General features: G+C 43.8%; 2 protein-coding genes across 4 annotated transcripts; both read left to right on the top strand.

The window, feature by feature from the left end:
• Positions 1 to 265: 265 nt before the first annotated feature.
• On the top strand, positions 266 to 1,724 carry LOC121577438 (galectin-3-binding protein B-like). The gene is made up of 3 exons (XM_041891190.2): positions 266 to 298; positions 786 to 890; positions 1,149 to 1,724. Exons 1-3 carry the CDS (start codon positions 266 to 268, stop codon positions 1,722 to 1,724), a joined length of 714 nt encoding a protein of 237 aa, XP_041747124.2.
• Positions 1,725 to 2,596: 872 nt separating this feature from the next.
• LOC121576544 (DNA methyltransferase 1-associated protein 1) lies at positions 2,597 to 14,823 on the top strand. 3 transcript variants are annotated; one of them, XM_041889773.2, is made up of 11 exons: positions 2,597 to 2,715; positions 3,137 to 3,243; positions 3,451 to 3,542; positions 5,770 to 5,965; positions 6,143 to 6,301; positions 8,304 to 8,471; positions 9,490 to 9,675; positions 9,801 to 9,872; positions 10,934 to 11,006; positions 13,230 to 13,543; positions 13,881 to 14,823. In XM_041889773.2, the coding sequence occupies exons 2-11, from the start codon at positions 3,148 to 3,150 to the stop codon at positions 13,938 to 13,940; spliced, it is 1,416 nt and encodes a 471-aa protein (XP_041745707.1). In that variant the 5' UTR covers positions 2,597 to 2,715; positions 3,137 to 3,147; the 3' UTR covers positions 13,941 to 14,823. The 3 variants fall into 3 exon arrangements, with proteins under 3 accessions (XP_041745707.1, XP_041745705.1, XP_041745706.1); XM_041889771.2 differs by having other exon boundaries at positions 5,767 to 5,965; XM_041889772.2 differs by lacking the exon at positions 2,597 to 2,715 and adding an exon at positions 2,753 to 3,055 and having other exon boundaries at positions 5,767 to 5,965.
• The last annotated feature ends 13,113 nt before the right edge of the window (positions 14,824 to 27,936 follow it).

The raw sequence follows: 27,936 nt of genomic DNA, 5'->3' as shown, positions 1-27,936 counted from the left end.
AGACACAGATTAAGCCTTGTCCTAGACTAAAACGCTATTTCAATGGAGATTGATTCATTGGAGGCTTGATCTGTGCCCGGGAAACTGGCCCCATATGTATATTTTCATAGGTACAGAATATCACACATTCATTGTTTGTTTTTATTGACCCATGACCCGTTTGTATTCTGTACACCTATCTGGATGGACGATCTAAGCTCTGAAGGGACAGAGAAAGACCTGTCCCGCTGTCTCTTCAAAGGCTGAGGGGTCACTGACTGCCAACATGCTGAGGATGCTGGTGTGGTCTGTGAGAGAGGTAAGACTGACCAATGACCACAAAGACTCATCCACAAAGACCTAAAGACCAGACACAGTATCATTGAAAGACACTTAAAGAAAATTGAAGAAGCAGAAGTTTTTGGTCCATGGATCACTTTGGGATGCTCATAGAGACGACAGTACATGCTCAAGGAGGTGCTCCGTTTACAACGTTGGAGGCTGCTGAGGGGAGGACGGCTCATAATAATGGCTGGAATGGAGTATTAATGGAGTGAATGGAATGGTATCAAACACATGAAAACATGTTTGATACCACTCCATTCACTCCATTCCGGCCATTATTATGAGCCGTCATCCCTCAGCAGCCTCCATCGGTTTACAATGAATGGCTCTGTTAGATTGGAAGATAATGTATGATACATTTCTGATATTTTGTTTATATACTGTTTGTGCTATCCAAAATATGATTTGCTTGATCAATATATGATGTGGTTGATCAATATTTTTTTATTTGATCAGAATAGGCTCAGAATAACAGCCATGTCTACGCCCTGGACCACAACGCAGGACTCGCTAACCACATAGGGGCGCTGTTTGACAGTGGACGCGACTGTGACTTTGACATCATGGTGCGGGTCGCAAACAACAAAACACTCTCAATCCAGAGGCCTCCATCTTAAACGTCTCAAAGGAGGAGAACCCCAGTAACTTCAACCTAGACGTCAGCCTCAACTGCCGCCCTCATTTCACCAATGTCCTAAGGTAAGGTGACACCAACCTGCTCTACTTTACAAACCTTAGCCTAGTTGCTATTACATCAACCCGTTCTTCGTCAAAGCCATATTGTGGCAGAGAATCCATGTATCTTGTATCTCTTTCTTCCCCAGGTATCACTGTACACAAGGCAGATCAACATCACTGTGTCATCTGCCCAGTGCATCCACAAGATGGCGTCCGACTGGAGTCTGAGGCAGCTCCAGGAGGCGGCAGGGAGGCTCTTCACCTGGCTGCTCCCAGAGGATGCCTCCTTCCAGACCCAGATCTCTCTGTACGAGCACTCCATCTGTACAGGCGACCCAGTTCTGCATGAAACCTGTCTGCACTACCTTGCCTGGAACTGTGAGTCGCTGAGCCGTTCCCCAACCTGGACTGGTCTTGGTCTGGGCACATTAAAGGCCCTTCTGGCCCGTTCAGAAGTGGTAGTGCCAGATGATGCCTTCTTGCTAAAGGGTTTGGAGGACTGGGTGTTGGATCAGGGTAACTCATCCACCCACGAAGACCAGGTCGCCCTTTTGGACTACATTCCTTTTGCCATGATCGCTGCTGAAGATTTATTCAACCTCAAAGCTAAGTCTAAACTGTACATGGACCAACTAGAGCGGTATAATGCCGGCATGTTGCCGGGCTTTCAGTTCAATGCGCTGCCCTTCCGGATGCTGTTTGGGAACCTCCTCCATAAATAGATGGAATACACACCCAGGATCTACACTGGCAAGCCTATGACTCAGTGCCTCCTTCAACACCCCTGCACACAACAGTGCTTATTTTGCCCTGTTCAAAAAGCTACCATTAATGCTCAAACAACGGTTTCCGCTGTGCAACGCTGCCAATGGTCTCGCTAACTGCCCAGAATAACAGGGAGATGCCCGAAGAGTATCAGGACGGCATCCGTTACCTCAACAAGGTTGTCCTGATGTGTGAAGGGGAGTATGTATTCCATGTCCAGGATTTCACTGTTGGCTGAGCCAAAATCCCAGTCAACAGTAGTGCGGGCCAGGCCTACCCGTGCCACTCAGACCAGTTCTCCTAGCGCGTGGTGGTTCAGTCTGAGTACACCACTGAGATCAAGTGGAATTAACAGGAAGTAGAGGATGAGGAAGATGAGAAAATAGAGTGGACAGGTTGCAGGAAATTGGTTCTTTTTCATTTTTGCTATTGAATTCCTCTGTATTCAAGTATTTCAAATCAATTTGTTTAAAAATGCTCATTTTATGTAATCCTTGTTGTTAACACATCCAATCATTTTCTGAATGTTTCTTCAAGGTGACACAGTATCATTCCAATGTCAATGTACTTTGGAAAATGTGGGGCATGTTCAGAACAATAATAACCTTGTTTTTAATAAAGATTTTAATTAAACAGTTAACATGTTGCTTCTCTACGTGTATTCATGTATTATATATGACAACATATGGCACAAGTTGTGTCACACATAACTACATCTTTCATTTTATCTATGCGGTAAAATAATTTAGTTCCAAGTTCACCCCCTCCACATCAGTAAGTGGCGACAAACTTACTACAGAAGTGGCTTTACTGGCGAAGAAGGATTACTTCCGGTTTCCACTGAACGCAAGCTTGTTGTTAGCCGGTCAGCTAGCTAGCCAATTCTTCTACTTTCACAGATTATTTGCTCAAAAAAGACAAAAACAGACGCGTGGATTCACCAAAAAGGTAAACCGTTACGTTGAAAATGAAGTATTCAATAAATAGATATGTCCCTGCTGGGCTTTAGCGCTGCAACATTTGCTAACGCCGGCTAGGTAGCTAGCTTAACCTATTTGCTGGAAAGCGCTAGCTAGTCAACGTGAGCGACGCATTAACTAGCTAAATTATATACACAAAATACAGCGATCTTCTTTAAATACACATGTTAACTAGCTAATTCATCCATAAATTATAGACCGCTAAAGTTGGCTTTCTGCAAAGACCGAGTACTAGCCTCTGAAAAGAGATTAGCTAGCTAGCTAGCTACATTGCTTACTTGCTTGCCATGTCTAGCCAAGAAAGTACGGTAAGTAACTTGCTAGTTATGTGAGCTATTAGGTGATGACATATACCTTTGACACAATTACAGAGTAACTCTTCTTTACAGTACACGTCATCATGGCAGCTGGTGCCGATGTGAGAGATATTCTGGAGTTGGCCGGAGGGGACAATGATGGGCCGATCAGTAAGAAGGATTTCATCAACTCAGAGAAGGTAAGAATGATGCCCTCTGCTCACAACCTGCTGAGGACCTGTCTGTTGATGGTTTGTGAGAGTGGCTTGTGTGGAACAACTTTGTGTCCAACTGTCCATTGTTGAGTTTCATTAGCACAAGCCTATCAACTGACAGTCTATAGTTTACATCTAAATTGCACAGGTGATGATCTGCATGCACACTCACCTTTAATCCCCCCATTACAGAAAAAGGCCAAGAAAACGACCGAAACGTTGACCTTCAAGAGACCAGAGGGGATGCACAGAGAGGTGTATGCCCTGCTCTACTCAGACAAAAAGTAGGAACCCTGTTTGACCCAAACTCCCTCTGTCTGGCTGCCCTGCCTCTTGGGCTGAGTATTAACTATAGCCTCCATAATACTCCATTCTTTTACTTTTAGATGTGTGTGTGTGTGTATAGTTGTGAATTGCACTGTTGGAGCTAGGAAGACAAGCATTTTGCTACACCCACAGTAACATCTGCTAAATACACTACCATTCAAAAGTTTGGACACACTCTCAAGCGGATACACTCTAGTAAACCCATTACCCTTTTCTACCACTTCTCATTTGTGATAGCACATGGGTGCACCATGTTCACCATTGAATTGTTTGATATTCTGTACATTTAGCATTTTAGTCATTTAGCAGACGCTCTTATCCAGAGCGACTTACAGTTAGTGAGTGCATACATTTTCATACTGGCCCCCCTGTGGGAAATGAACCCACAACCCTGGCGTTGCAAGCACCATGCTCTACCAACTGAGCTACAGGGGATTATTGTCTCTGCACCAAGCAGGGGAATCACAAACACATAGCAAACTATACACACGCACAGTACCAGTCAAAAGTTTGGACACACCTACTCATTCAAGGGTTTTTCTTTATTTTTACTATTTTCTACATTGTAGAATAATATTGAAGACATCAAAACTATGAAAAAAAACATATGGAATCATGTAGTAACCAAAAAAGTGTTAAACAAATCAAAATATATTTTACATTTGAGATTCTTCAAATAGCCACCATTTGCCTTGATGACGGCTTTGCACACGCTTGGCATTCTCTCAACCAGCTTCATGAGGAAGTCACCTGGAATGCATTTCAATTAACAGGTGTGCCTTGTTAAAAGTTAATTTGTGGAATTTATTTCCTTCTTAATGCATTTGAGCCAATCAGTTGTGTTGTGACAAGGTATACAGAAGATAACCCTATTTGGTAAAAGACCCAAGTCCATATTATGGCAAGAACAGCTCAAATAAGCAAAGAGAAATGACAGGCCATCATTACTTTAAGACATGAAGGTCAGTCAATACGGAACATTTCAAGAACTTTGAAAGTTTCTTCAAGTGCAGTCGCAAAAACCATCAAGTGCTATGATGAAACTGGCTCTCATGAGGACCACCGCAGGAATGGAAGACCCAGAGTTACCTCTGCTGCAGAGGATAAGTTCATTAGAGTTACCAGCTTCAGAAATTGCAACCCAAATAAATGGTTCACGGAGTTCAAGTCACAGACACATCTCAACATAAACTGTTCAGAGGGGACTGTGTGAATCAGGCCTTCATGGTCGAATTGCTGCAAAGAAACCACTACTAAAGGACACCAATAAGAAGAAGAGACCTGCTTGGGCCAAGAAACACGAGCAATGGACATTAGACCGGTGGAAATCTGTCCTTGGGTCTGGAGTCCAAATTGACGATTTTTGGTTCCAACCGCCGTGAGACGTGGTGTGGGTGAACGGATGATCTCCACATGTGTAGTTCCCACCGTAAAGTATGGAGGAGGAGGTGTAATGGTGTGGGGGCGCTTTGCTGGTGACACTGTCTGTGATTTATTTAGAATTCAAGGCACACTTAACCAGCATGGCTCTCACAGCATTCTGCAGCGATACGCCATCCCATCTGGTTTGGGCTTAGTGGGACGATCTAACACACCTCCAGGCTGTTTAAGGGCTATTTTACCAAGAAGGAGAGTGATGGAGTGTTGCATCAGATGACCTGGCCTCCACAATTACCCGACCTCGACCCATTTGAGATGGTTTGGTATGAATCGGACAGCAGAGTGAAGGAAAAGCAGCCAACAAGTGCTAAGCGTATATGGGATCTCCTTCAAGACTGTTGGAAAAGCATTCCAGGTGAAGCTGGTTGAGAGAATGCCAAGAGTGTGCAAAGCTGCCATCAAGGCAAAGGGTGGCTATTTGAAGAATCTCAAATTTAAAATAACATTTGATTTGTTTAACACTTTTTTGGTTACTACGTGATTCCATATGTGTTATTTCATAGTTTTGATGTCTTCACTATTATTCTACAATGTAGAAAATAGTAAAAATAAAGAAAAACCCTGGAATGAGTAGGTGTGTCCAAACCTTTGACTGTATGTGTGTGACCAATAAGATTTGATTTGATTTACTTGAACACTGATCTCACATAAAATTGTATTTACTTGTAATTTAATTTCTTTATTGCTGCGTTAATAGGGCGTGTCATTGAATTAGTATTCTGACCACCACCTGTCTCTCAGCAGAGATGCTCCCCCCCTGCTGCCCAGTGACACCACTCAGGGCTACCGGACAGTTAAAGCCAAGTTGGGCTGTAAGCGGGTTCGACCCTGGAAATGGATGCCCTTCACCAACCCAGCCCGCCGAGACGGAGCCGTCTTCCACCACTGGAGACGCATGGCAGAGGAAGGCAAGGACTACCCCTTTGCCCGCTTCAACAAGGTAATGAGATAATGGTTTCTCTCTCCGCTGTCAGTCATTGTTTTTATCTCTTCATTGTTCTCTATATCACTGTTGGTCTCTCTCTCTCTGTGACCACCCGTCTCGCTCTCTTTCAATTCAAAGGGGCTTCATTGCCAATGCAATTGCAAAAATCTTTCTCCGTCTCCCCCTCTCTAGGCAGTGCAGGTGCCAGTGTACTCGGAGCAGGAGTACCAGATGTATCTCCATGACGACGGCTGGACCAAGGCGGAGACGGACCACCTGTTTGACCTGTGCAAGCGCTTTGACCTGCGCTTCATCGTCGTCCACGACCGCTACGACCATCAGCAATACAGAGTGAGGAGGCTATCTACGTCTGACATTACAAACACATCCTACATACAGTGCCTTTGGAAAGGATTCACACCCCTTGACTTTTTCCACATTTCATTTGGTTACAGCCTTATTCTAAAATTGATTAAATTGTTTTTTCCCCCTCATCAATCTACACACAATACCCCATAATGACAAAGCAAAAACAGGTTTTTATAAATGTTTGCTAAAAAATAACATTTACATAAGTATTCAGACCCTTTAATTGTTGAAGCACCTTTGGCACCGATTACAGCCTCAAGTCTTCTTGGGTATGACGCTACAAGCTTTGCACACCTGTATTTGGGGAGTTTCTCCCATTCTTTGCAGATCCTCTCAAGCTCTGTCAGGTTGGATGGGGAGCGTTGCTGCACAGCTATTTTCAGGTCTCTCCAGAGATGTTCGATCGGGTTCAAGTCCGGGCTCTGGCTGGGCTACTCAAGGACATTCAGAGACTTGTCCCGAAGCCACTCCTGCGTTGTCTTGGCTGTGTGCTTAGGGTTGTTGTCCTGTTGGAAGGTAAACCTTCGCCCCCGTCTGAGGTCCTGAGCGCTCTGGAGCAGGTTTTCGTCAAGGATCTCTCTGTACTTTGCTCCGTTCATCTTTGCCTCGATCCTGACTAGTCTCTCAGTCCCAGCCGCTGAAAAACATCCCCACAGCATGATGCTGCCACCACCATGCTTCACCGTAGGGATGGTGCCAGGTTTCCTCCAGACGTGACGCTTGAAATTCATGCCAAAGAGTTAAATCTTGGTTTCATCAGACCAGGCAATCTTGTTTCTCATGGTCTGAGAGTCTTACATTTACATTTTAGTCATTTAGCAGACGCTCTTATCCAGAGCGACTTACAGTTAGCGAGTGCATACATTATTATTATTTTTATTTCTTTATTTTTTATACTGGCCCCCCGTGGGAATCGAACCCACAACCCTGGCGTTGCAAACGCCATGCTCTACCAACTGAGCTACATCCCTGCCGGCCATTCCCTCCCCTACCCTGGACGACGCTGGGCCAATTGTGCGCCGCCCCATGGGTCTCCTGGTCGCGGCCGGCCATGACAGAGCCTGGTCTTTAGGTGCCTTTTACTGAGGAGTGGCATTCGTCTGGCCACTCTACCATAAAGGCCTGATTGGTGGAGTGGTGCAGAGATGGTTGTCCTTCTGGAAGGTTCTCCCATCTCCACAGAGAAACTATGGAGCTCTGTCAGAATGACCATCGGGTTCTTGGTCACCTCCCTGACCAAGGCCCTTCTCCCCTGATTGCTCAGTTTGGCCGGGCGGCCAGCTCTAGGAAGAGTCTTGGTGGTTCCAAACTTCTTCCATTTAAGAATGATGGACGCCACTGTGTTCTTGGGGACCTTCAATGCTGCAGAAATATTTTGGTACCCTTCCCCCAGATCTGTGCCTTGACACAATCCTCTCTCGGAGCTCTACGGACAATTCCTTCGACCTCATAGCTTGGTTTTTGCTCTGACATGCACTGTCAACTGTGGGACCTTATCAATTGAATTTACCACAGGTGGACTCCAAGTTGTAGAAACAAGGAGAATCAATGGAAACAGGATGCACCTGAGATCAATTTCGAGTCTCATAGCAAAGGGTCTGAATACTTATGTAAATAAGGTATTTCTGTTTTTTATTTTTAATAAATGTGCAAACATTTCTAAAACCTGTTTTCGCTTTGTCATTACGGGGTATTGTGTGTAGATTGATGAGGATTACAATTTTTTTTTCATCCATTTTAGAACAAGGCTGTAACGTAACAACATTTGGAAAAAGTCAAGGGGTCTGAATACTTTCCGAATACACTGTACATCATTTGAATCCACAAATCAGAATACAGAAAAGGAATAAAATATTTCAAAACATTTAGATTGGAATATTGGATTTTTTTAGAGGCAAATATTTGATTGTGATACTTCATCGTGAAATATGTCTTCCCATGATAATTGTACGTGCTGGAAACATTTCTCTATTTGTGCTTTCAGAAACGGTCAACAGAGGACCTGAAGGAACGTTACTACAACATTTGCGGTAAGCTGACCAAGGTCCGCGCTGCAACGGGGACAGAGCCCAAGATGTACGTATTTGACGCGGGTCACGAAAGGCGCAGGAAAGAGCAGCTGGAGAGATTATTCAACCGCACGCCTGATCAGGTTAGCAGCACCGCCCCGAAGACAATTCCACTGTTAGTGTTTTGAAGGGATAGTGCAAGATAATTGTTTTCTACTTACCCAGAGTCAGAAGAAATCATGGTTCCCATTTTATGTCTCTGCGTGCAGTTTGAAGGAAGTTGAAAGTAGATTTGCGAGCCATTGCTAACTAGCGTTAGCGCAAATACTCGAAGTCTAAGGGTACAGCTACTGCGCGAACGCTACTTAGCAATTTTATGGTTAGCATGAGTTCGTCTGACTCTGGGTTAAAGTAGAAAAAGGGCTTATTTGCCAAAATCTCACACTATCCCTTTAAGGTGCAATTACTTTCAGCCTTCGATTCCTATGATGTATCTGGTGTCTAACTCCTGGACGGAGTTCGGCAGGGTCGTGGGTTCGATTCTCACTGGGATCGCATAAACTAAGACTGTATACACTCACTATTGTAAGTCGATTTGGACAGAAGGACGGCTATATGGCATAGGCCTACATTATATTATTTTATTTTAATTTAAAAAATGTTGGGGGGGTTGTTTTTATCAGTGCCAATCAAACGAGATAGCAGTCACATGATTACCACAGCAACAAAACATGAGCAAGAAGTGGGGGTTGAAACAGCAGTTAAAGATGCTACAGTACCTAACCCAAGTGTTTGATGGTGGACATGTCATTTGACCAGCCCACTAGTTTTTGTAACTGCGCCATGCAGCTTAGCCAGAAAAATAATGTCCAGAAAGTATGTTCTTCAATACATTTTTATAGAAGTATTTGGATCAAACCACTTTTTTAATTGCCTTTTTGGTGGCAGTTAGGGCACACATGAACAATTTCATCGAATACAATACAATGTCAGAAGTATTTCCTAGTAGAAACAGACCAGGTGATATAGGTAGATTTGCATCTATCAAGCTGTGAAGGTCTTTAATGTATGTCCAGAGGTCAGAGACCATTATATAATTGGGAATGCATTCTGCTGTTTTAATCCGCCGCTCACATTGCACTTCCCCGTTTTGCCCTGAAGGTGGCAGAAGAGGAGTATCTGATGCAGGAGCTGCGGAAGATGGAGAGCAGGAAAAAGGATCGTGAGAAGAAGGCCCAGGACCTGCAGAAGCTCATCACAGCAGCAGACACCAACACAGAGATGAGACGCGCCGAGCGCAAGGCCACCAAGAAGAAGCTCCCGCTGAAACGAGAGATGGAGAAACCGGTATACACACACAAACACTCTCCCTTTCGCCCAATCTCTTAATAAGGAACCTGATGCCACCCTGCTTGTTAGTTTGTCTTGTCTCTGTGCTCACCTCTGCTGTCTCCCTGTCTGTCCACAACCAGACTGTTCCTGAGACGGCAGGTATCAAATTCCCTGACTTCAAATCAGCTGGAGTCACGCTGCGCAGCCAGAGGGTAAGCATGGCCATACACTACAACTATCAGTCACACATTATCTGTATAGGAATTGTATATGGGTTTGCTTAGATGGTTCCCCCTTCAATTTAAAAGGATCACTTACTGGTCTAGTATGGTCTCATACTGTAGCATGTGATGTATGCTCATGGTTTGACCTGGCTCTGTCCCCCAAATGGCACCCTATTCCCAATGTAGTGCACTACTAAGTAGTGCACTACATAGTAAATAGTAGTGATGGGGTAAAAAAATCGACACCGTTATATATCGCAATTTTATTTTTGGACAATATAAATACGTTTGAGATTTTTTGCTAGATAGCGTTAGCTAGCGCTAGTCGGCTGTACCTGCGCCAAAACTCCGGTATTTTTCATCCTATAGTTTGTTCTCCATCTTCTTTTTAAATAGTGAGCCAACATGTTTTCAGAACTTATTTTTCTCCATGACTGATCAAAACTTGTTTTCTCATGCGCTCTCTTGTCTCGCTGCAGCAGACATATAGTGAACAATGTGTTTGGGGACATCGAATCGCAATAAAATCGCAGTATCGAATCGCAATACATATAGAATCGCAATACATATCGTATCAGCACCTAAGTATGGTGATAATATCATATTGTGAGGTCCCTGGCAATTCCCAGCCCTAGTGAATAGGGGGACATTTGGGACACAGCCCTTGCTCTCATTAGCAAAACCATGATTTATGCCATTTAGCGGCACGCTAATATCTATAAGACGTACCAGAGGGTGCCTATAAGACGTACCAGAGGGTGCCTATAAGACGTACCAGAGGGTGCCTATAAGACGTACCAGAGGGAGCCTATAAGACGTACCAGAGGGTGCCTATTCATCTCCATGGCTGATGGGGAGCTGTTGCTCTATGGAAAATGCATTGGGGGTAAAGGAGTGGAGTGCTCCACAGATAATCTGTCAGACTCGGGCAGATGAAGACATTTTGATTGGCCCCGCTGAAGTGCATTTCAAACGAATTAACCGTCAGAGGTGAGGACGTTTATCGCCATTCACCCTGACGTATTATTTTCTGTGCGTGTGTGTTACAGATGAAGCTGCCGAGCTCGGTAGGCCAGAAGAAGATCAAGGCCATTGACCAGATCCTGACAGAGAGGGAAGTGGGTGAGTTCAGTTAGTCATAATACCTACCATCATCTCCTCAGCATAAATGTTACAAAAAGCAAACCAAGGCACTCTCTGACTCACACAAACACTATAGTAACAACCAGACCTGGGTTCAAATATATGTGTATTATTTGTTATTGAAATACTTTCTGTGTATTAGAGTATTTTCAAATAATGTGGCCCAATTCAACTACTTCTGTTAGAAGTATTTGAAAGTATTTTCAAATAGTTATTTCCAAATACATTATTTCAAATACCAAACCGGCCTGGGTTAAAAGCATGGGAGTGTGTTTGAGTCAGTGTATTTGAGTATTTTCAAATACATGCAAATACTTTCTAAGTGTATTTCCAAAAACAGTGTATTTTCTTCAAATAAATAATATTGAAATACTTACTTCCAAATGACTTTCAAAGTAATTGAAATACCTAAATACACTAAACAAAAATATAAACGCAATATGCAACAATTTCAATGATTTTACTGAGTTATTGTTCAGATAAGGAAATCAGTCAATTGAAATAAATTCATTAGACCCTAATCTATGGATTTCACGTGACTAGGAATACAGATATGCATCTGTTGGTCACAGATACCTTTAAAAAAAGGTAGGGGCGTTGATCAGAAAACCAGTCAGAATCTGGTATGACAACCATTTGCTTCATGGAGCACGACACATCTCCTTTGCATAGAGTTGATCAAGTTGTTGATTGTGGCCTTTGGAATGTTGTCCCACTCTTCTTCAATGGCTGTGCGAAGTTGCTGGATATTGGCGCGAACTGGAACACGCTGTCGTACACGTCGATCCAGAGCATGTCTGATGAGTATGCAGGACATGGAAGAACTGGGACATTTTCAGCTTCCAGGAATTGTGTACAGATTCTTGCAACATGGGGCCGTGCATCATGCTGAAACATAAGATGATGGCGGCGGATGAATGGCACGACAATGGGCCTAAGGATCTCGTCACGGTATCTCTGTGCATTCAAATGGCCATCGATAAAATCAAATTGTGTTCGTTGTCCATAGCTTATGCCTGCCCATACCATAACCCCACCGCCACCATGGGGCACTCTGTTCACAACGTTGACATCAGCAAACTGCTCGCCCGGTACAATTGAAACCAGGATTAATCCGTGAAGAGCACACTTTTCCAGCGTGCCAGTGGCCATCAAAGGTGAGCATTTGCCCACTGAAGTCGGTTACGACGATGACGAACTGCAGTCAGGTCAAGACCCTGGTGAGGATGACGAGCACGTAGATGAGCTTCCCTGAGACGGTTTCTGACAGTTTGTGCAGAAATTCTTTGGTTGTGCAAACCCACAGTTTCATCAGCTGTCCGGGTGGCTGGTCTCAGATGATCCCACTGGTGAAGAAGCTGGATGTGGAGGTCCTGGGCTGGCGTGGTCTGCGATTGAGGCCAGTTGGACGTACTGCCAAATTCAAAAATGACGTTGGAGTCGGCTTATGGTAGAGAAATTAACATTTCAATTATCTGCCAACAGCTCTGGTGGACATTCCTGCAGTCAGCACGATCCTTCAAGTGGCCTTTTCTTATCCCCAGCGCAAGGTGCACCTGTGTAATGATCATACTGTTTAATCCGCTTCTTGATATGCCACACCTGTCAGGTGGATGGATTATATTGGTAAAGGAGAAATGCTCACTAACAGGGATGTAAACAAATTTGTTACCAACATTTGAGAGAAATAAGCTTTTTGTGCATATGAAAACTGTATGCAATCTTTTATTTCTTATTTATTTTATATATTTTATGAAATGTGGGACCAACACTTTACATTTGTCATTTAGCAGATGTTCTTATCCAGAGTGACTTACAGTTAGTGAGTGCATACATTTTTCATACTGGCCCCCCGTGGGAATCGAACCCACAACCCTGGCGTTGCAAGCGCTATGCTCTACCAACTGAGCTACATGTTGAGGCCTGAGCTACATGTTGCGTTTTATATTTTTGTTCAGTATTTAAACCCAGGTCTGGTAATAACATCTACCATTCCAATCTGAATAGAGCAAACACAGACCAAGGCACTCTGTCTAGGTTGGATTTAAAAAGCCTTTAAGTTGATTTGTCCATGTAGGTTAAGTAAAACAAGGCAAACCATTTAGTTACTGCCAATGCATTGTGGTTCCACACAACCTTCACCAGGGCCTCATAAAGTGGTGTGTGTAAATCCTCTTTCCCTACCCTGCTCTCTCTGTGTAGACCTGAACCCTATGCCCACGGAGGAGATAGTCCAGATGTTCAATGAGCTGCGCAGTGACCTGGTGCTGGTCTATGAACTGAAGCAGGCCCACGGTAACTGTGAGTACGAACAACAGATGCTACGCCACCGTTACGAGGCCCTGCTGAAGGCTGGAGGAGGAGGAGGGGGGGTCCCCGTCGGGCCCCCAGGAGGAGGAGGACTAGAAGCCCCTGGGGGCCCCGAGGTGCCCGCCTGGCCCGGCCCAGACGACATCAAGGGCGAGGCCAAGGAGCAGATCATCGACGTGGTGGGAGCTCCGCTCACCCCCAACTCAGTAAGTATCTCAGTCCACCCCACTCACACAAACCATTAGGTACCAAACGGAATTAAACAGACTGACACGGGAGGGACTACCTGAACTTGTCCAATAAGAAATGCCTGTTTTTGTTGTCCGTTGCAATACGTTTTGATAGTGTATCCTAATGAATAAGACCCTGCTGTCTAACAGGAGTTAGCTGAATAAAACTTGTCAAAGAGAATACATTTAGGAAATGTTCCAATGGGCACAGTCCTTAGTATTCTCTCATAGTTGCATGTGAAATTAGGCAGGCTTATATATGTTCTGGACCAATGGCTGACAGCCTTTGGTGCATTTCTTTGTGTCTTTCCAGCGTAAACGCAGAGAATCCGCATCCAGCTCCTCGTCCATCAAGAAGGTGAAGAAGCCGTAACGTGGACGTCAAGCCTTGGTGTTTTATGGGACTGTGTAGGAGAGGAGAGTGGATGAGGTCACAGCCACCCTGGCCTCGGTCGAGTGGCCCACGGAACAGAAGGCTGGAGAGAGGAGAGAGGGGGGGAGTCATCCATCACATAAACCCCTCTGACAAATAAAAAACAACCAAGCCTTGTCGTCGTCCCCCCACACACCCCTAAATACGACTGATACACAGGAATAATACCCCCCGCCAACACCCCTACATCCCCTTTACAGCCGATGGACCTCACCCTCCCAGCCTATCATGAGACAACGACTGACATTCCATTTCATTACTCCCCTCCCTCCCCTCCTTCGCCCAGGCCGAGATGAGGCCAGATAAATTGTAAATAGCCAGAGTGAGCTAATTGAGCCATGGGGAGAGCAACGTCTTTGAGATTGGGGTAGGCCCATCAAAAGGGGGAGGGGGGGACTGGCCACAGTTTTTTTTGTTTCTCATCATGCTGTTTTGTTACCTGGGCTGTGTAGTTTTGTGTTACTTCTTAGTGGCGGCTCGCCCTGTCATTGCGGTCAAAGTGACACTTCCTTACTCAGATGAGTCAACAGATTTAGTTTATGGGAGAGTTTGATCAGGCTAAGATGGACTGCTGTCCTCGCTGTCTGAAAAGAGAGGAAAGCAATCTGCTCCATTACCCATTCAATAAACATCTTTGTTTTTTCAAATGGTCTTGTGTACTAATATCTCATGGCTAGCATAGTACCTGTATTTAACTCATGCTATAATCATTCTAACCCCTCCAAAATCCCCAGGGAAACTCTGCCCTGAACGATAGGGCTGTAGTGGGCAGTAATATTTAACATGTATATACAGTATATAAACCTCACATGCAACTTGTAATGAGATGAAGCAATTAGCCTATTCAAATGTTTATCTGACTCCATAAAGATAATTAAAATATACAAGCAAGCATTAGGCAATGAGTTGACTCGCAATAATTGGTCTGAGAATTGTCTATATCAAAGGCAGATCTTTAATTAACATTGTACAATGAATGGATTCACATAAGGCATAAATCTTAAGTTATAAAGCATTAACAAGGCATCATTCTAGGCATATAGATCCTGAGGTTAACTTACAGGACAAAGCATTAACAAGGAGATGCTTACTAGTCCAGAGGCCTTGAAGCCTAGGAAATTAGAATTACTCATACAACCTTCCTCCATGGGCAGGATACAGGATAAGAGAGAGAAAAGGTATTTAATTACATTTATAACATCTGAAGGTGTAACCTTTCAACCCAAAACCAACCACCTTTGACCAATGATACCAAGTTTACAGAGTAACCTGACCACCAAGGTCCAGTCTCCACAGGGTGTCACAGCATCTAAGAGCTTGTGTGGGGGATGACACCAATGTAAATAAGACAGAATTCCTGAAAGGCAATAAAACCTATTTTAATAATAGAGTAATTCAGAGTTCACCCTGTACATATACAAGTAACCACAGAGATCATACATCCATATAGATAGCATCAGAGTTATCCTCAGTGAACAAGATTCAGATAGATACCAAACATGGATACTATAGCATTATTCGATTACAATAGTCAGTCCTCTGAATACCATAACAGAGAGATACATTTTAGCTCCTTGGAGGGGGAAGGGCTGACTAGTCCTTGGGCATTGTCCTTTGTTCCTGGACCATTTTCCATGAAGCTCCACGTGACAGAGAACACATCAATTAGGGCCGAGCCTACAGGGCTAACACCTCAAATCACCGGGCAAACTGTCCTAAAAAATAGGGATGAACGAGATTGAGAAGACGGCCCACAACGGAGTGTGATGAAGAGGAGTCTTCGATGGCCAATGCTCCTTGGGGAGCGATTTGTCTAACACCGGAAATAGACCTAGCACGTTGGGGGCGATGAAACAACCGATCCCCATTCAACAACATTTAGCAAAATTGCTAAAGCTTAGTTCTGGATGAGTAAACTGATATATTTTTCTGGTCTCTTGACACCCAAAGTCAGTGATCGACAAGCTAGTTATCAATACAATATGGTAAGTTTGTAATTTTAGTGAAATACCCCTTCCATCGAGGTTTTCGTATTGATATAGTGTCTCCCAAGTGGCGCAGTGGTCTAAGGCACTGCATCGCAGTGCTAGCTGTGCCACTAGAGATCCTGGTTCGAATCCAGGCTCTGTCGTAGCCGGCGCGACCGGGAGACCCATGGGGCGGCGCGCAATTGGCCCAGCGTCGTCCAGGGTAGGGGAGGGAATGGCCGGCAGGGATGTAGCTCAGTTGATAGAGCATGGGGGTTGTGGGTTCGATTCCCACAGGGGGTAGGAAAAAAAATTAAAAATAATGTATGCATTCACTAACTGTAAGTCGCTCTGGATAAGAGCGTCTGCTAAATGACTAAAATGTAAATGATATAGAACAAGACAGAAACAGCAATGCCTATCCACTGGGCCTTAAGCAAGCTCTAAATGGCCGTCCACACCAAGGACTATAACGGTAACTATAACGATACAAAAGATTGTGTTCTAATTCAAATGAACAGGAGCGTGGAGAACAATAACGAGCGCTATTGTTTGGATTACTTTCAGAGCGATTTCCCACCCCCTCCTTCTGACGATAAAACATTGACAACCAATCAAAGAGGCGTTCTTAAATGTAGGTGCGCGAGGCAGGTCGGAGAGCAGGCAGAGCGAACAGGGCATGTGTGAGCATATTGGTGGCCACTGTACACATTAATTATAGGACGATTTGGGAGAATGATGATCCACGACAAACAGCGCATGAGAAGGCCATATTTTCCAATAGTAGGCCAATCTGTTAACGGCGATACATCCTGACAAAATACACACTATGACTGTCCTGCTAATATATCTTTCTGGAACTTGTAAACTGTAGAGAAAATATCCATTACTGATCCAAATGGTTGCCTAATCAGGCCTAGGCAAGATTATTATTATTATTATTATTATTATTTCGAATTAAACATTCATTCACAGTAGGGGTGTGTGGGTAAAAATAACAGTGGAAGCCAGAAAAAAAAGCCATATTACAACCTATGTGTTGTGATAATTGCGTTGTTTGCTCTATAACCTGTTAGTTAATTTGCTTTATGACTGTGATATTTAGGCCTAAGGCCGAGATAATAAGAAGACACAGTGGCAGAATAAATTCAACCACACCTTTGTTTCATCACAAATCCGGAGAGCAACCTCTGTTCGGTTAAGTCCACAAAGCATATTGCATGTAACAAACAGTTACAGTGGGGAGAACAAGTATTTGATACACTGCCGATTTTGCAGGTTTTCCTACTTACAAAGCATGTAGAGGTCTGTAATTTTGATCATAGGTACACTTCAACTGTGAGAGACGGAATCTAAAACGAAATTCACATTGTATGATTTTTAAGTAATTAATTTGCATTTTATTGCATGACATAAGTATTTGATACATCAGAAAAGCAGAACTTAATATTTGTTACAGAAACCTTTGTTTGCAATTACAGAGATCATACGTTTCCTGTAGGTCTTGACCAGGTTTGCACACACTGCAGCAGGGATTTTGGCCCACTCCTCCATACAGACCTTCTCCAGATCCTTCAGGTTTCGTGGCTGTCGCTGGGCAATACGGACTTTCAGCTCCCTCCAAAGATTTTCTATTGGGTTCAGGTCTGGAGACTGGCTAGGCCACTCCAGGACCTTGAGATGCTTCTTACGGAGCCACTCCTTAGTTGCCCTGGCTGTGTGTTTCGGGTCGTTGTGATGCTGGAAGACCCAGCCACGACCCATCTTCAATGCTCTTACTGAGGGAAGGAGGTTGTTGGCCAAGATCTCGCGATACATGGCCCCATCCATCCTCCCCTCAATATGGTGCAGTCGTCCTGTCCCCTTTGCAGAAAAGCATCCCCAAAGAAAGATGTTTCCACCTCCATGGTTCACGGTTGGGATGGTGTTCTTGAGGTTGTACTCATCCTTCTTCTTCCTCCAAACACGGCAAGTGGAGTTTAGACCAAAAAGGTATATTTTTGTCTCATCAGACCACATGACCTTCTCCCATTCCCCCTCTGGATCATCCAGATGGTCATTTGCAAACTTCAGACGGGCCTGGACATGTGCTGGCTTGAGCAGGAGGACCTTGCGTGCGCTGCAGGATTTTAATCCATGACGGCGTAGTGTGTTACTAATGGTTTTCTTTGAGACTGTGGTCCCAGCTCTCTTCAGGTCATTGACCAGGTCCTGCCGTGTAGTTCTGGGCTGATCCCTCACCTTCCTCATGATCATTGATGCCCCACGAGGTGAGATCTTGCATGGAGCCCCAGACCGAGGGTGATTGACCGTCATCTTGAACTTCTTCCATTTTCTAATAATTGCGCCAACAGTTGTTGACTTCTCACCAAGCTGCTTGCCTATTGTCCTGTAGCCCATCCCAGCCTTGTGCAGGTCTACAATTTTATCCCTGATGTCCTTACACAGCTCTCTGGTCTTGGTCATTGTGGAGAGGTTGGAGTCTGTTTGATTGAGTGTGTGGACAGGTGTCTTTTATACAGGTAATGAGTTCAAACAGGTGCAGTTAATACAGGTAATGAGTGGAGAACAGGAGGGCTTCTTAAAGAAAAACTAACAGGTCTGTGAGAGCCGGAATTCTTACTGGTTGGTAGGTGATCAAATACTTATGTCATGCAATAAAATGCAAATGAATTACTTAAAAATCATACAATGTGATTTTCTGGATTTTTGTTTTAGATTATGTCTCTCACAGTTGAAGTGTACTTCTGATAAAAATTACAGACCTCTACATGCTTTGTAAGTAGGAAAACCTGCAAAATCGGCAGTGTATCAAATACTTGTTGTCCCCACTGTACATGACCTAGCATGGTCAAGCAGGTTAATGTTTCCGACATTTCCGGACTACTAAACCACTATTGATTTAGAACCACAGACAGTTAACGCAAGTCGCAAAGAAAACAGGCGCTGCCTCCACTATTCCAGCACCAGTTCAACATATCATCTAATCACCAATGCTTAGTCTAATACAGTGACACCTAAAAGATACCAAAAACAATGTAGTCCAATCAACGTATGCTAAATATGATTTGGCTGTCCATGGTTCTGATTTCTGTGTGTGTGTTCAAGTAGAAAAAACATGTTGACTCACCCTACTTGTAGAGAAACGCCAATGACATCCTCCTCTCTTCCATGTTGACGAAAAGGTCTATGACTCCCTCATTCAGTATGCTTTTAGTTTTTGTTGTCCTAGGCTACCTGGCTAAAGTGCTTGCTCGCTAGACTAACTTCCTACTACATCTAGCTACATATTGAACTTCCATCCTCTCAGGCCAGGGGCACAATGTATGAATGTATGGTTGGATCAGAATCGCTGTTATCATTGGCCAGTATGGAGAATTAAGTAAAACCACAAGTCCAAATCCCTATCTCCATCAATTGCTCATTTAGGAAAGGGAATTTATTTTGCTAGCTAGCTAGCCACCGGAGGACAACAACACAACAAGATGCAACAATTCATGTTTTTTCTGTCAATGACGTTGTGCACTCGATGTGATATCATTGGTGAGAAGCCAAATCCAAATTGGCTTCCCTTGACACTTTTTTTTGGTGCGCCAGGACCATTCACAGTTGAGCTCACTCAGTTTAGCTCAACGCTGATTGGCTATTATTTTATAATTTTTTTAATCAAGGGAGGCCAAATGCTCGCTGGCTTCCCTTGCATTCAATGCTACGGGCGGCAACAATATCATACTCTTTATGACCAGACAGCATCAGATAGATGGCTTACACATACAGAGACAGAGGGGCGCTGTTTCGCTTACTCAGATGCGTTCTCCAGTGAGATACAGTGCCTTCGGAAAGTATTCAGACCACTTGACTTTTTCCACATTTTGTTTTGTTCAGCCTTAATCTAAAATTGATAAAATAAATTTTTCAAAAACTCAGCAATCTACACACAATACCCCATAATGAAAAAGCAAAAACTGTTTTTTTGAAATTTTAGCAAATTTATAAAACATAAAATAAAAACATAAATACCTTATTTATATAAGTATTCAGACCTTTTGCTATGAGACTCAAAATTGAGCTCAGGTGCATCCTGTTTCCATTGATCATCCTTGAGATGTTTCTACAACTTGATTGGAGTCCACCTGTGGAACTGATTTATAAGGTCCCTTAGTTGACAGTGCATGTCAGAGCAAAAACCAAGCCATGAGGTTGAAGGAATTGTCTGTAGAGCTCCAAGACAGTATTCAGTGAAGGGGTCTGAATACTTTCCGAAGGCGCTGTATATTCAGCCTCTTGTGAATTGAAGGAAAATTATGAAACACAGAGAGACAAAAGATACATTATTTTATATGTTTTTGTATTTTTTTAGTGATACATTTTTGGGGGAAACCTAGCTTCCCTTGGCATCCATGAATACTGTGCATTCAAAACACAGGGCTTTATAGCGGTTATTGAATAGGCATATTCACTTCAGTTTACAGCCTATATAGAAACCCTTACTCACTACAAAAAAAAAAGTAAAATGTATTATTGCATTGTATTGTTATAGCTTATGTACGATAATTTTCTTGTCCCTAGAAAGCTTAATCAGTTGTGGGAGATTTTCTAGCTGTGTGCCTGTGGGGACTGGGAGCGCAGCCTGGGGAGCACACAATAGCAGTGGTTCCCAACCTTATTTGGTTACTCTACCACCAACAGAATTTTGCTCTGCCCGGACTACCCCTGAAGTACCCCCTCATGTGCATTTTACCATGAGTCTTCTGAAGTACCCCCTGTGGATAGGCCAAGTACCCCCAGGTGTCCTAGTACCCCTGGTTGGGAACCACTGCCCTATAGGCTACCTGTAATTTCATAATCTGATTAAAAATATAAGGCACCTGTATATATTTGATTTGACCATAAAGAGCTTAAGTTATGGCCATTCTTCTGAAAAAGTGGATTAAAAAAATCTAAGTAATTGCAAAAGAGGAGCAGAATCTATGAAATGAATAATCAAGGACTTGGGACTATGAGGTTCTATCTGCAAATATGTATGCATTTTTCAAGTCCCAGATCTCAGAACTGTTTTGTGCCCTGTATATAGCCTCTTTATCCCTGTGTATAGCCTCTTTATCCCTGTATATAGCCTCGTTATTGTTATTTTATGGTGTAACTATTATTTTATTTTTATCTTAGTTTATTTAGTCAATCTTTTCTTAACTCTTTCTTGAACTGCATTGTTGGTTAAGAGCTCGTAAGTAAGCATTTCACGGTAAGGTTGTATTTGGCGCATGTGACAAATACAATTTGATTTGATTTGATGTCTTCCTCTTTCATGACTCAATAAGTACATCACCTTACATACAATTATTTGTTTATTGACAACCCAGCATTGTGTGATTGGATTGCAGATAGAACCTTATAGCACCAAGTTCAAAGGTGTTTGCGCAGAAATAACTTTCAGATTACATTTTTTTTTGTGAAGGACCTCAGATTACATTTTTTTTGTGAAGGACCACCTAAAGAGCAACTATGTCAATAACACATTTTTTACCAAATTGTCAGTTAGAACCTTATAGTCCCAAGGTCTCTATTTGTTAATTTAATGACCTGATTAGAATGTAATAGATTTGGATTACCCTTGAAGGCTACCAACAAGGTAGTCTGTTTCCATACCGTAGTGTGTAATGATAGAATAGTGGGCTACAGCACATTCAGTATGGAACCAGGCCAGGAACAAGGTGTTATGTCATACTGTACAAAACATTAGGAACACCTTTCTTATATATTGAGTTGCACCCCGTTTTGTCCTCAGAACAACCTCAATTTGTCAGGGAATGGACTACAAGGTGTCAAGCGTTTCACAGGGATGCTGGCCCATGTTGACTCTAGTGCTTCCCACAGTTGTGTCAAGTTGGCTGGATGTCCTTTGGGTGGTGGACCATTCTTGATGCACACGGGCAACTGTTGAGCATGACAAACCCAGCAGCGTTGCAGTTCTTGACACACTCAAACCGGTGCGCCTGGCACCTACTACCATACCCCATTCAAAGGCGCTTAAATCTTTGTCTTGACCATTTACCCTCTGAATGGCACACATACACAATCCATGTCTCAAGGCTTAAAAATCCTTATTTAACCTGTCTCCTCCCCTTCATCTACACAGATTGAAGTGGATTTAACAGGTGACATCAATAAGGGATCATAGCTTTCACCTGGATTCACCTGGTCAGTCTATGTCATGGAAAGAGCAGGTGTTCCTAATGTTTTATACTCAGTGTATATCCTATAGTACTTCTGAACCCTGTCTGGAGGTCATGAACAACCTGACAAGCCTTGGGGCAGCACTGGTCAGCGCCGGCCTCAGCCGTCATCATCAGCCAATCACCTCAGCCCCACCCTTGCCCAGTACCTGGACTCCACCCTCACATCGAAGACCTCTGATCTCCACAGACTGGGCCTGACCTCTGACCTAATGGACTTCATGAAAGTGCTTGAGGAAAGGCTGTTTATGGAGCTATGGGACCTCGGGGAGGGTGGAGCCAAGTGGCAATTCTCTGGTAACTGGATGCAAAAAATAAAAGTGGCATGCTGAATATGTCTATATATAGGACTAGTAAAGGCCCAGTGCACTACTTTTGTGAAGGAAATTAAACTAAATGTATTTACATTTTAGATTTTTAGATTTTAGTCATTTAGCAGACGCTCTTATCCAGAGCGACTTACAGTTAGTGAGTGCATACATTTTATTTATTTTTTTCATACATATTTGAGTGTTTACCAGCATTTGTAACTTGAGTCTGATAATTATCTGTACACAACAGTTAATCTGATAATACTTGTGGAATATAAAAATAGTTGCTTGATACAGTATATGTTTTCCAGTTTCTTGAAATACTTAGCAAATGCAACTTATCTCTATATGAAAACTGAAATGATTTATTCCCTTCAAACTCAACTCTAGACCTCGAAGCAAGTTCCACTGTATTTTTTCATTGTTGCCCTCTAATCAGGGACTGATTTAGACCTGGGACACCAGGTGTGTGCAATTAATTATCAGGTATAACAGAAAAACAGCAGGCTCCGGACCTCGTAGGGTAAGAGTTGAATACCCCTGGTCTATTAATTCCTTTAACATTTTAGTAGACGCGCTTATCCAGAGCAACTTACAGTAGTGACTGCATACATTTTCATACTGGTCCCCCGTTAGAATTTAACCCACAACCCTAGCATTGCAAGCGCCATGCTCTACCAACTGAGCCACATCCTCGCATCACATCATCACAAACTTGTGCATTGTTTTTCTTCATGGTGATGGAAAGTCTACAGGTACAAGCCTAGATGACCAGCCTATGTACAATACAGTAATGTACATTTACATTAAGTGGTTTGTAAGGATGGTCAATTAATACTGCACAAAAGTGGATGTTTTCCATGTTATTTGATCAAGAAAAATATTTTTATTTGATGTGGATGTTGTTGTTTTTTTCGTTACCCATAACTTTGCACCTTTTGATGTAAATGTTTGAGGACAGGGTTTTGTTCTTTATAGATTCCATTAAAATGACAATTGCAGAGAAAGGGACAGGGCAACAACTCTTACAATTCTAACAATTGAATCCTGCAAGATACTGTTCTTAATAATACAACTACCTTTTTTGCCAAAGCAGAGATGCTGAAACATATTTTTTGCGCGCGCTACAGACATCTATATCGGCCCGCTAATACTAGTAAAGGCCAAGTGCACTACTTTTTGTAAAAAAAAGAAATATATTGTCACGAGTGTCAGTGTAATGCGGTGGATCGAAGTCAGGCGCAGGACACAGAACTCAATGAAAACGTACTTTACTGATAAGTAAAGAAACCAATACAAAATACCTCCACACAGGGAGGAACAAACCCGCTCACCAAACGACACACGAAACGGAAAAAAAAAACATGCACAAAACACAATGGGAGCCACCGGGTTAAATAGGCAAGGAGTAATCACGTAATGGGAAACAGGTGTGTGACAATCAGACAGCAGGTAGAACATAGAAACACAGATCGGCAGTAGCTATTGTTCCGGTGACGACGAACGCCGAAGCCTGCCCGAGCAAGGAGGAGGGGCAGCCTCGGCAGAATCCGTGACATATATACAGTATATAATTAAAAAAAAGATTTGTCCTACTTCCTGTGTCTATGTGTAGGCCTACTCTATCTGTGCATTTGAACTGGTGGTCGAACAGGTGGGATCTGAACCCTGGTCTGATGCGTGAGAAACCAAATGTTGTTTGTTTCAGTGTCCATTTACTCTATTTTTACTCATCCAGCTATAATGTTTTATTTTGAGAGAGAGAGAGAGAGAGAGAGAGAGAGAGAGAGAGAGAGAGAGAGAGAGAGAGAGAGAGAGAGAGAGAGAGAGAGAGAGAGAGAGAGAGAGAGAGAGAGAGAGAGAGAGAGAGAGAGAGAGAGCAGAACCATAACTTACGTGGATGTGTTTGTAATCATGCTATGTGCTTTTCATTTCAAGGTACCTGCTATAGTTGGACAGGGAGCATATATGAGGGACTCACAAGCTGTTTTCAGTGGGAGGAGGTGTAAATAGCCCGTAATCTGGGGTCAGTTTTGTATTTCCCCCACTAATGGTTAAGGTTAGGATTGGGAGAGGGAAAACTGATCCTAATACTGTACCTATGGGAAACTTCACCCTAAAGCGTGGAAGGCGGTGAGAGGCTGGTAAACATGGTTAAAAGGATTCTTGGTGTCTATATTTCATGTTGGAAATTGGCTCGTAAATCCAGTGGATTTGATCTATGGAACCCGTCGACCCTTGGAAAAAACTCAGTAAATGTGTAATTTCTCCCTTGACGGAACACAGAGGAGAGGTTATCGTTCTTGTTTTCTCTCTCTCTCTCCTCCTCTCCTCCTCTCCTCCTCCTCTCCTCCTCTTCTCCCCTTTCTCCTCTCCCCCTCTCCTCCTCCCCTCCTCCCCTCCTCTTCTCCTCCTCTCCTCCTCCCCTCCTCTTCTCTCCTCCTTTCCTCTCCTCCTCTCCTCCTCTCCTCCTCTCCTCTCCTCTTCTCTCCCTCCTCTTCTCTCTCTCCTCTCTCTCCTCTCCTCTCCTCTCCTCTCCTCTCCTCTCTTCTCCTCTCTTCTCCTCTCCTCCTCCTCTCCTCCTCCAGTGTGTGTGTACGTCTGTCTGTGTCTGTGTGTGTATGTGTCTGTGTGTACGCGTCGGCGTGTGTGGTGGTGATGTGAAAAGCATGAGGCAAAACACCATAGCAGAGTGGTTTATAACTGAACAGCGATGGCAGTTAGGTGACGGGAGGCAGATGGGATCTCTTTATCAACCCTTGGACTGCGCCTTTAATCAGGGCCTAAGAGGTGTGAGGGGGGTTTATCATAATTTAACTATATCCTGGCTAATGGTAGCTATATGTCACTGTGGCATGACTGCGCCGGCAGGACAGGCTATGACTGGGGACAGACGTCTGGTAAAATACAGAGATGGGGACCGATAGAGACACTTGTGTGTCCCAAATGGCACCCTATGCCCTTTTGATCAAGGCCCATAGGGCTCTGGTAAAGAGTAGAGCATCATAAAGAGGATAGGGTGCCATTTGGGAAGCAGACATTTATTACAGGAAGTGACTTAGAAAGGGCTGCTCTTGTCTGAAGATGGTGGATTCCGCTGTTGTTTTATGTATGATGGTTACAACCTGGTTTTGAAGGTGGTGTGTTGCTTTCTCATGGTCATCTTTGCTAGATATATATATACACGTTACATTTTCACTATGTCATGTCTCCAAAATAAAACTCTGTGGTCAAACTATGATGATATAACCACATTAAATGTGTCCATATAATGACATGTCTAACACATGATGTATTCCACACCTCTGTTTGATAAGCACATTGAATGACATCATATTTGATATCTAAAGGGTGCTTCATGCAGTAAGGAGACCCTTCTCCATCCCTTCCTCAGTTCTCCACGTCTCTGTCCAATGTCATTTTGACTTCCAACCTTCCTAGCTGTAGATGTGGGTCACCACTGAGGGAAAAACTTTTTAAGTTTACCTAATTTCATGAGATACTGTACAGCAACGTAGAGAAGGTTAGTTGAATTCTTAGATTGGCATAAATGCAAGAATCGCCCAAAGGAGGACAGTTGGAAGGAGAAGTAATTTCCATTGCTTTTAGCCATGGATAAGGCACAGGCTACAGTACACAATACATTCCCAATACCCAGTCATGAGTACTGCTTACAGCCAAGTATTAACCCATATGTCCACTTTCAACAGTCTCCCTACATTCATGCCCTAAAGACATAATAGGACAGAATGGAGTGGAGAGAGGAAGGAGTGAGTGACTCTAAAAGTAGACTTCTCATCCCCTGGAACTGTCTCCCTCTAGGGAGACTGTGACTGCACAGAGCGTAGGACAGTTTGATAGGGTCACCTTTGGAGTGTCATGAAAATATAGACTTTCTCAGACTGGAGTCCAGATATCAAGGCAAACTTAGATACTCATTGAAAGTGGAAGGTGTGTGTACGTGTGTGTCTGCATCTATGTGCATTTGTGCGTTAGTGTGTTGATGCTTACATGCTTCCATGTGAAACGCGGGACATCCCAGTCTGACCATTTAAGGTAGTGCCCTGATTGCAGCTTGACCATAGATGAGATTAGTTTAGACCGCTACTGCCCTGTCCCATCAACAGCCCACACACACACAGAGAGAGAGAGAGAAAGAGAAAGAGAGAGAGAGAGAGAGAGAGAGAGAGAGAGAGAGAGAGAGAGAGAGAGAGAGAGAGAGAGAGAGAGAGAGAGAGAGAGAGAGAGAAAGAGAAAGAGAGAGAGAGAGAGAGAGAGAGAGATGATTTGAAGTGTCAGAGAGAGATAGAGAAGGTTCTCAACAATACCTGACAGTAGGGAGGCAACAAGGAATGCCTCCCTTACCTGCTTCAGCGCAATTCCCAAAAATCCAATTTACCATGTGGCTCCGTGGCTGTCACGGAAGGGAATTAAACATTACCCATAATTCACTCTGAGCGCTCCTCGGGTCAGTGCCTCTGGCAGAGCCATGGCAGGCGTAGTGACATCACTCCAGAGTGCAATAATAGTGTCACATTGAGGATGTTAACCTTTAACTCCATCTGTTTCATCCTTTCCTGTCTACGGTGTCCACATAGGACAGCCTCAGTCTCAGTAGGATTTTACCTGTCAAGTTCTTTCACTGCTGGTGGGTTAAGAACCGCTGCAGTGGACAATTCAACAAATTCACCTGAATTACCTGTCCGTCACATTTCTAATGGACTCAGGCAGGGGAACGTCTGCTCAACCTAAATGCAATGTTTTCCACACTACCGAGTCAGTAGCCTGTGAGTTGGTGGTACGGCTAAGCTCTAGGAGTGTTAAGCTAGCGTCTGTCTAGCTTCACTAGCATTCCTGTGCCATCACACAGGCTGTGTTCCAAATGGAAACCTATTCCCTATATAGAACCCTATGGACCCTGATATAAAGAAGTGCACTACATAGGGAATAGGCTGCCATGTGGGACACCTGCTCTGTCTGGCCGCCCGGCCGCCACCAGAGCCTCAATTACCTGACTGACGTTTCATTAGTGGCTGCTGCTGATCATATGGCTAAGAGACAGGGAGGTGCACAGTGGTGTTGAGAGGAGAGGAAAGAGGGAGGAGAGGAGAGAGAGAGGAGAGATGGAGGAGAGGTGAGAGAGAGGAGTGAGGGAGGAGAGGAGAGAGAGAGGAGAGAGAGGGGAGAGAGAGAGAGGAGAGAGGGAGGAGAGGAGAGGAGAGAGGGAGGAGGGAGGAGAGAGAGGAGGGAGGGAGGAGAGAAGAGGAGAGGAGATAAAGGGAGAAGAGAGGGAGGAGAGGAGAGGAGAGGGAGGAGAGGGAGGAGAGAGGGAGGAGAGGAGAGGAGAGAGAGAGAGAGAGAGAGAGGGAGGAGAGAAAGGGAGGAGAGAAAGGGAGGAGAGAAAGGGAGGAGAGAGGACAGAGGG

The sequence above is a fragment of the Coregonus clupeaformis genome, chromosome 11, assembly GCF_020615455.1.
Source record: "Coregonus clupeaformis isolate EN_2021a chromosome 11, ASM2061545v1, whole genome shotgun sequence".
In the NCBI taxonomy this organism is placed as follows: domain Eukaryota; kingdom Metazoa; phylum Chordata; class Actinopteri; order Salmoniformes; family Salmonidae; genus Coregonus; species Coregonus clupeaformis.
The sequence above is the reverse complement of the archived record's forward strand: the minus strand, read 5'-3'. Positions and strand labels throughout refer to the sequence as shown.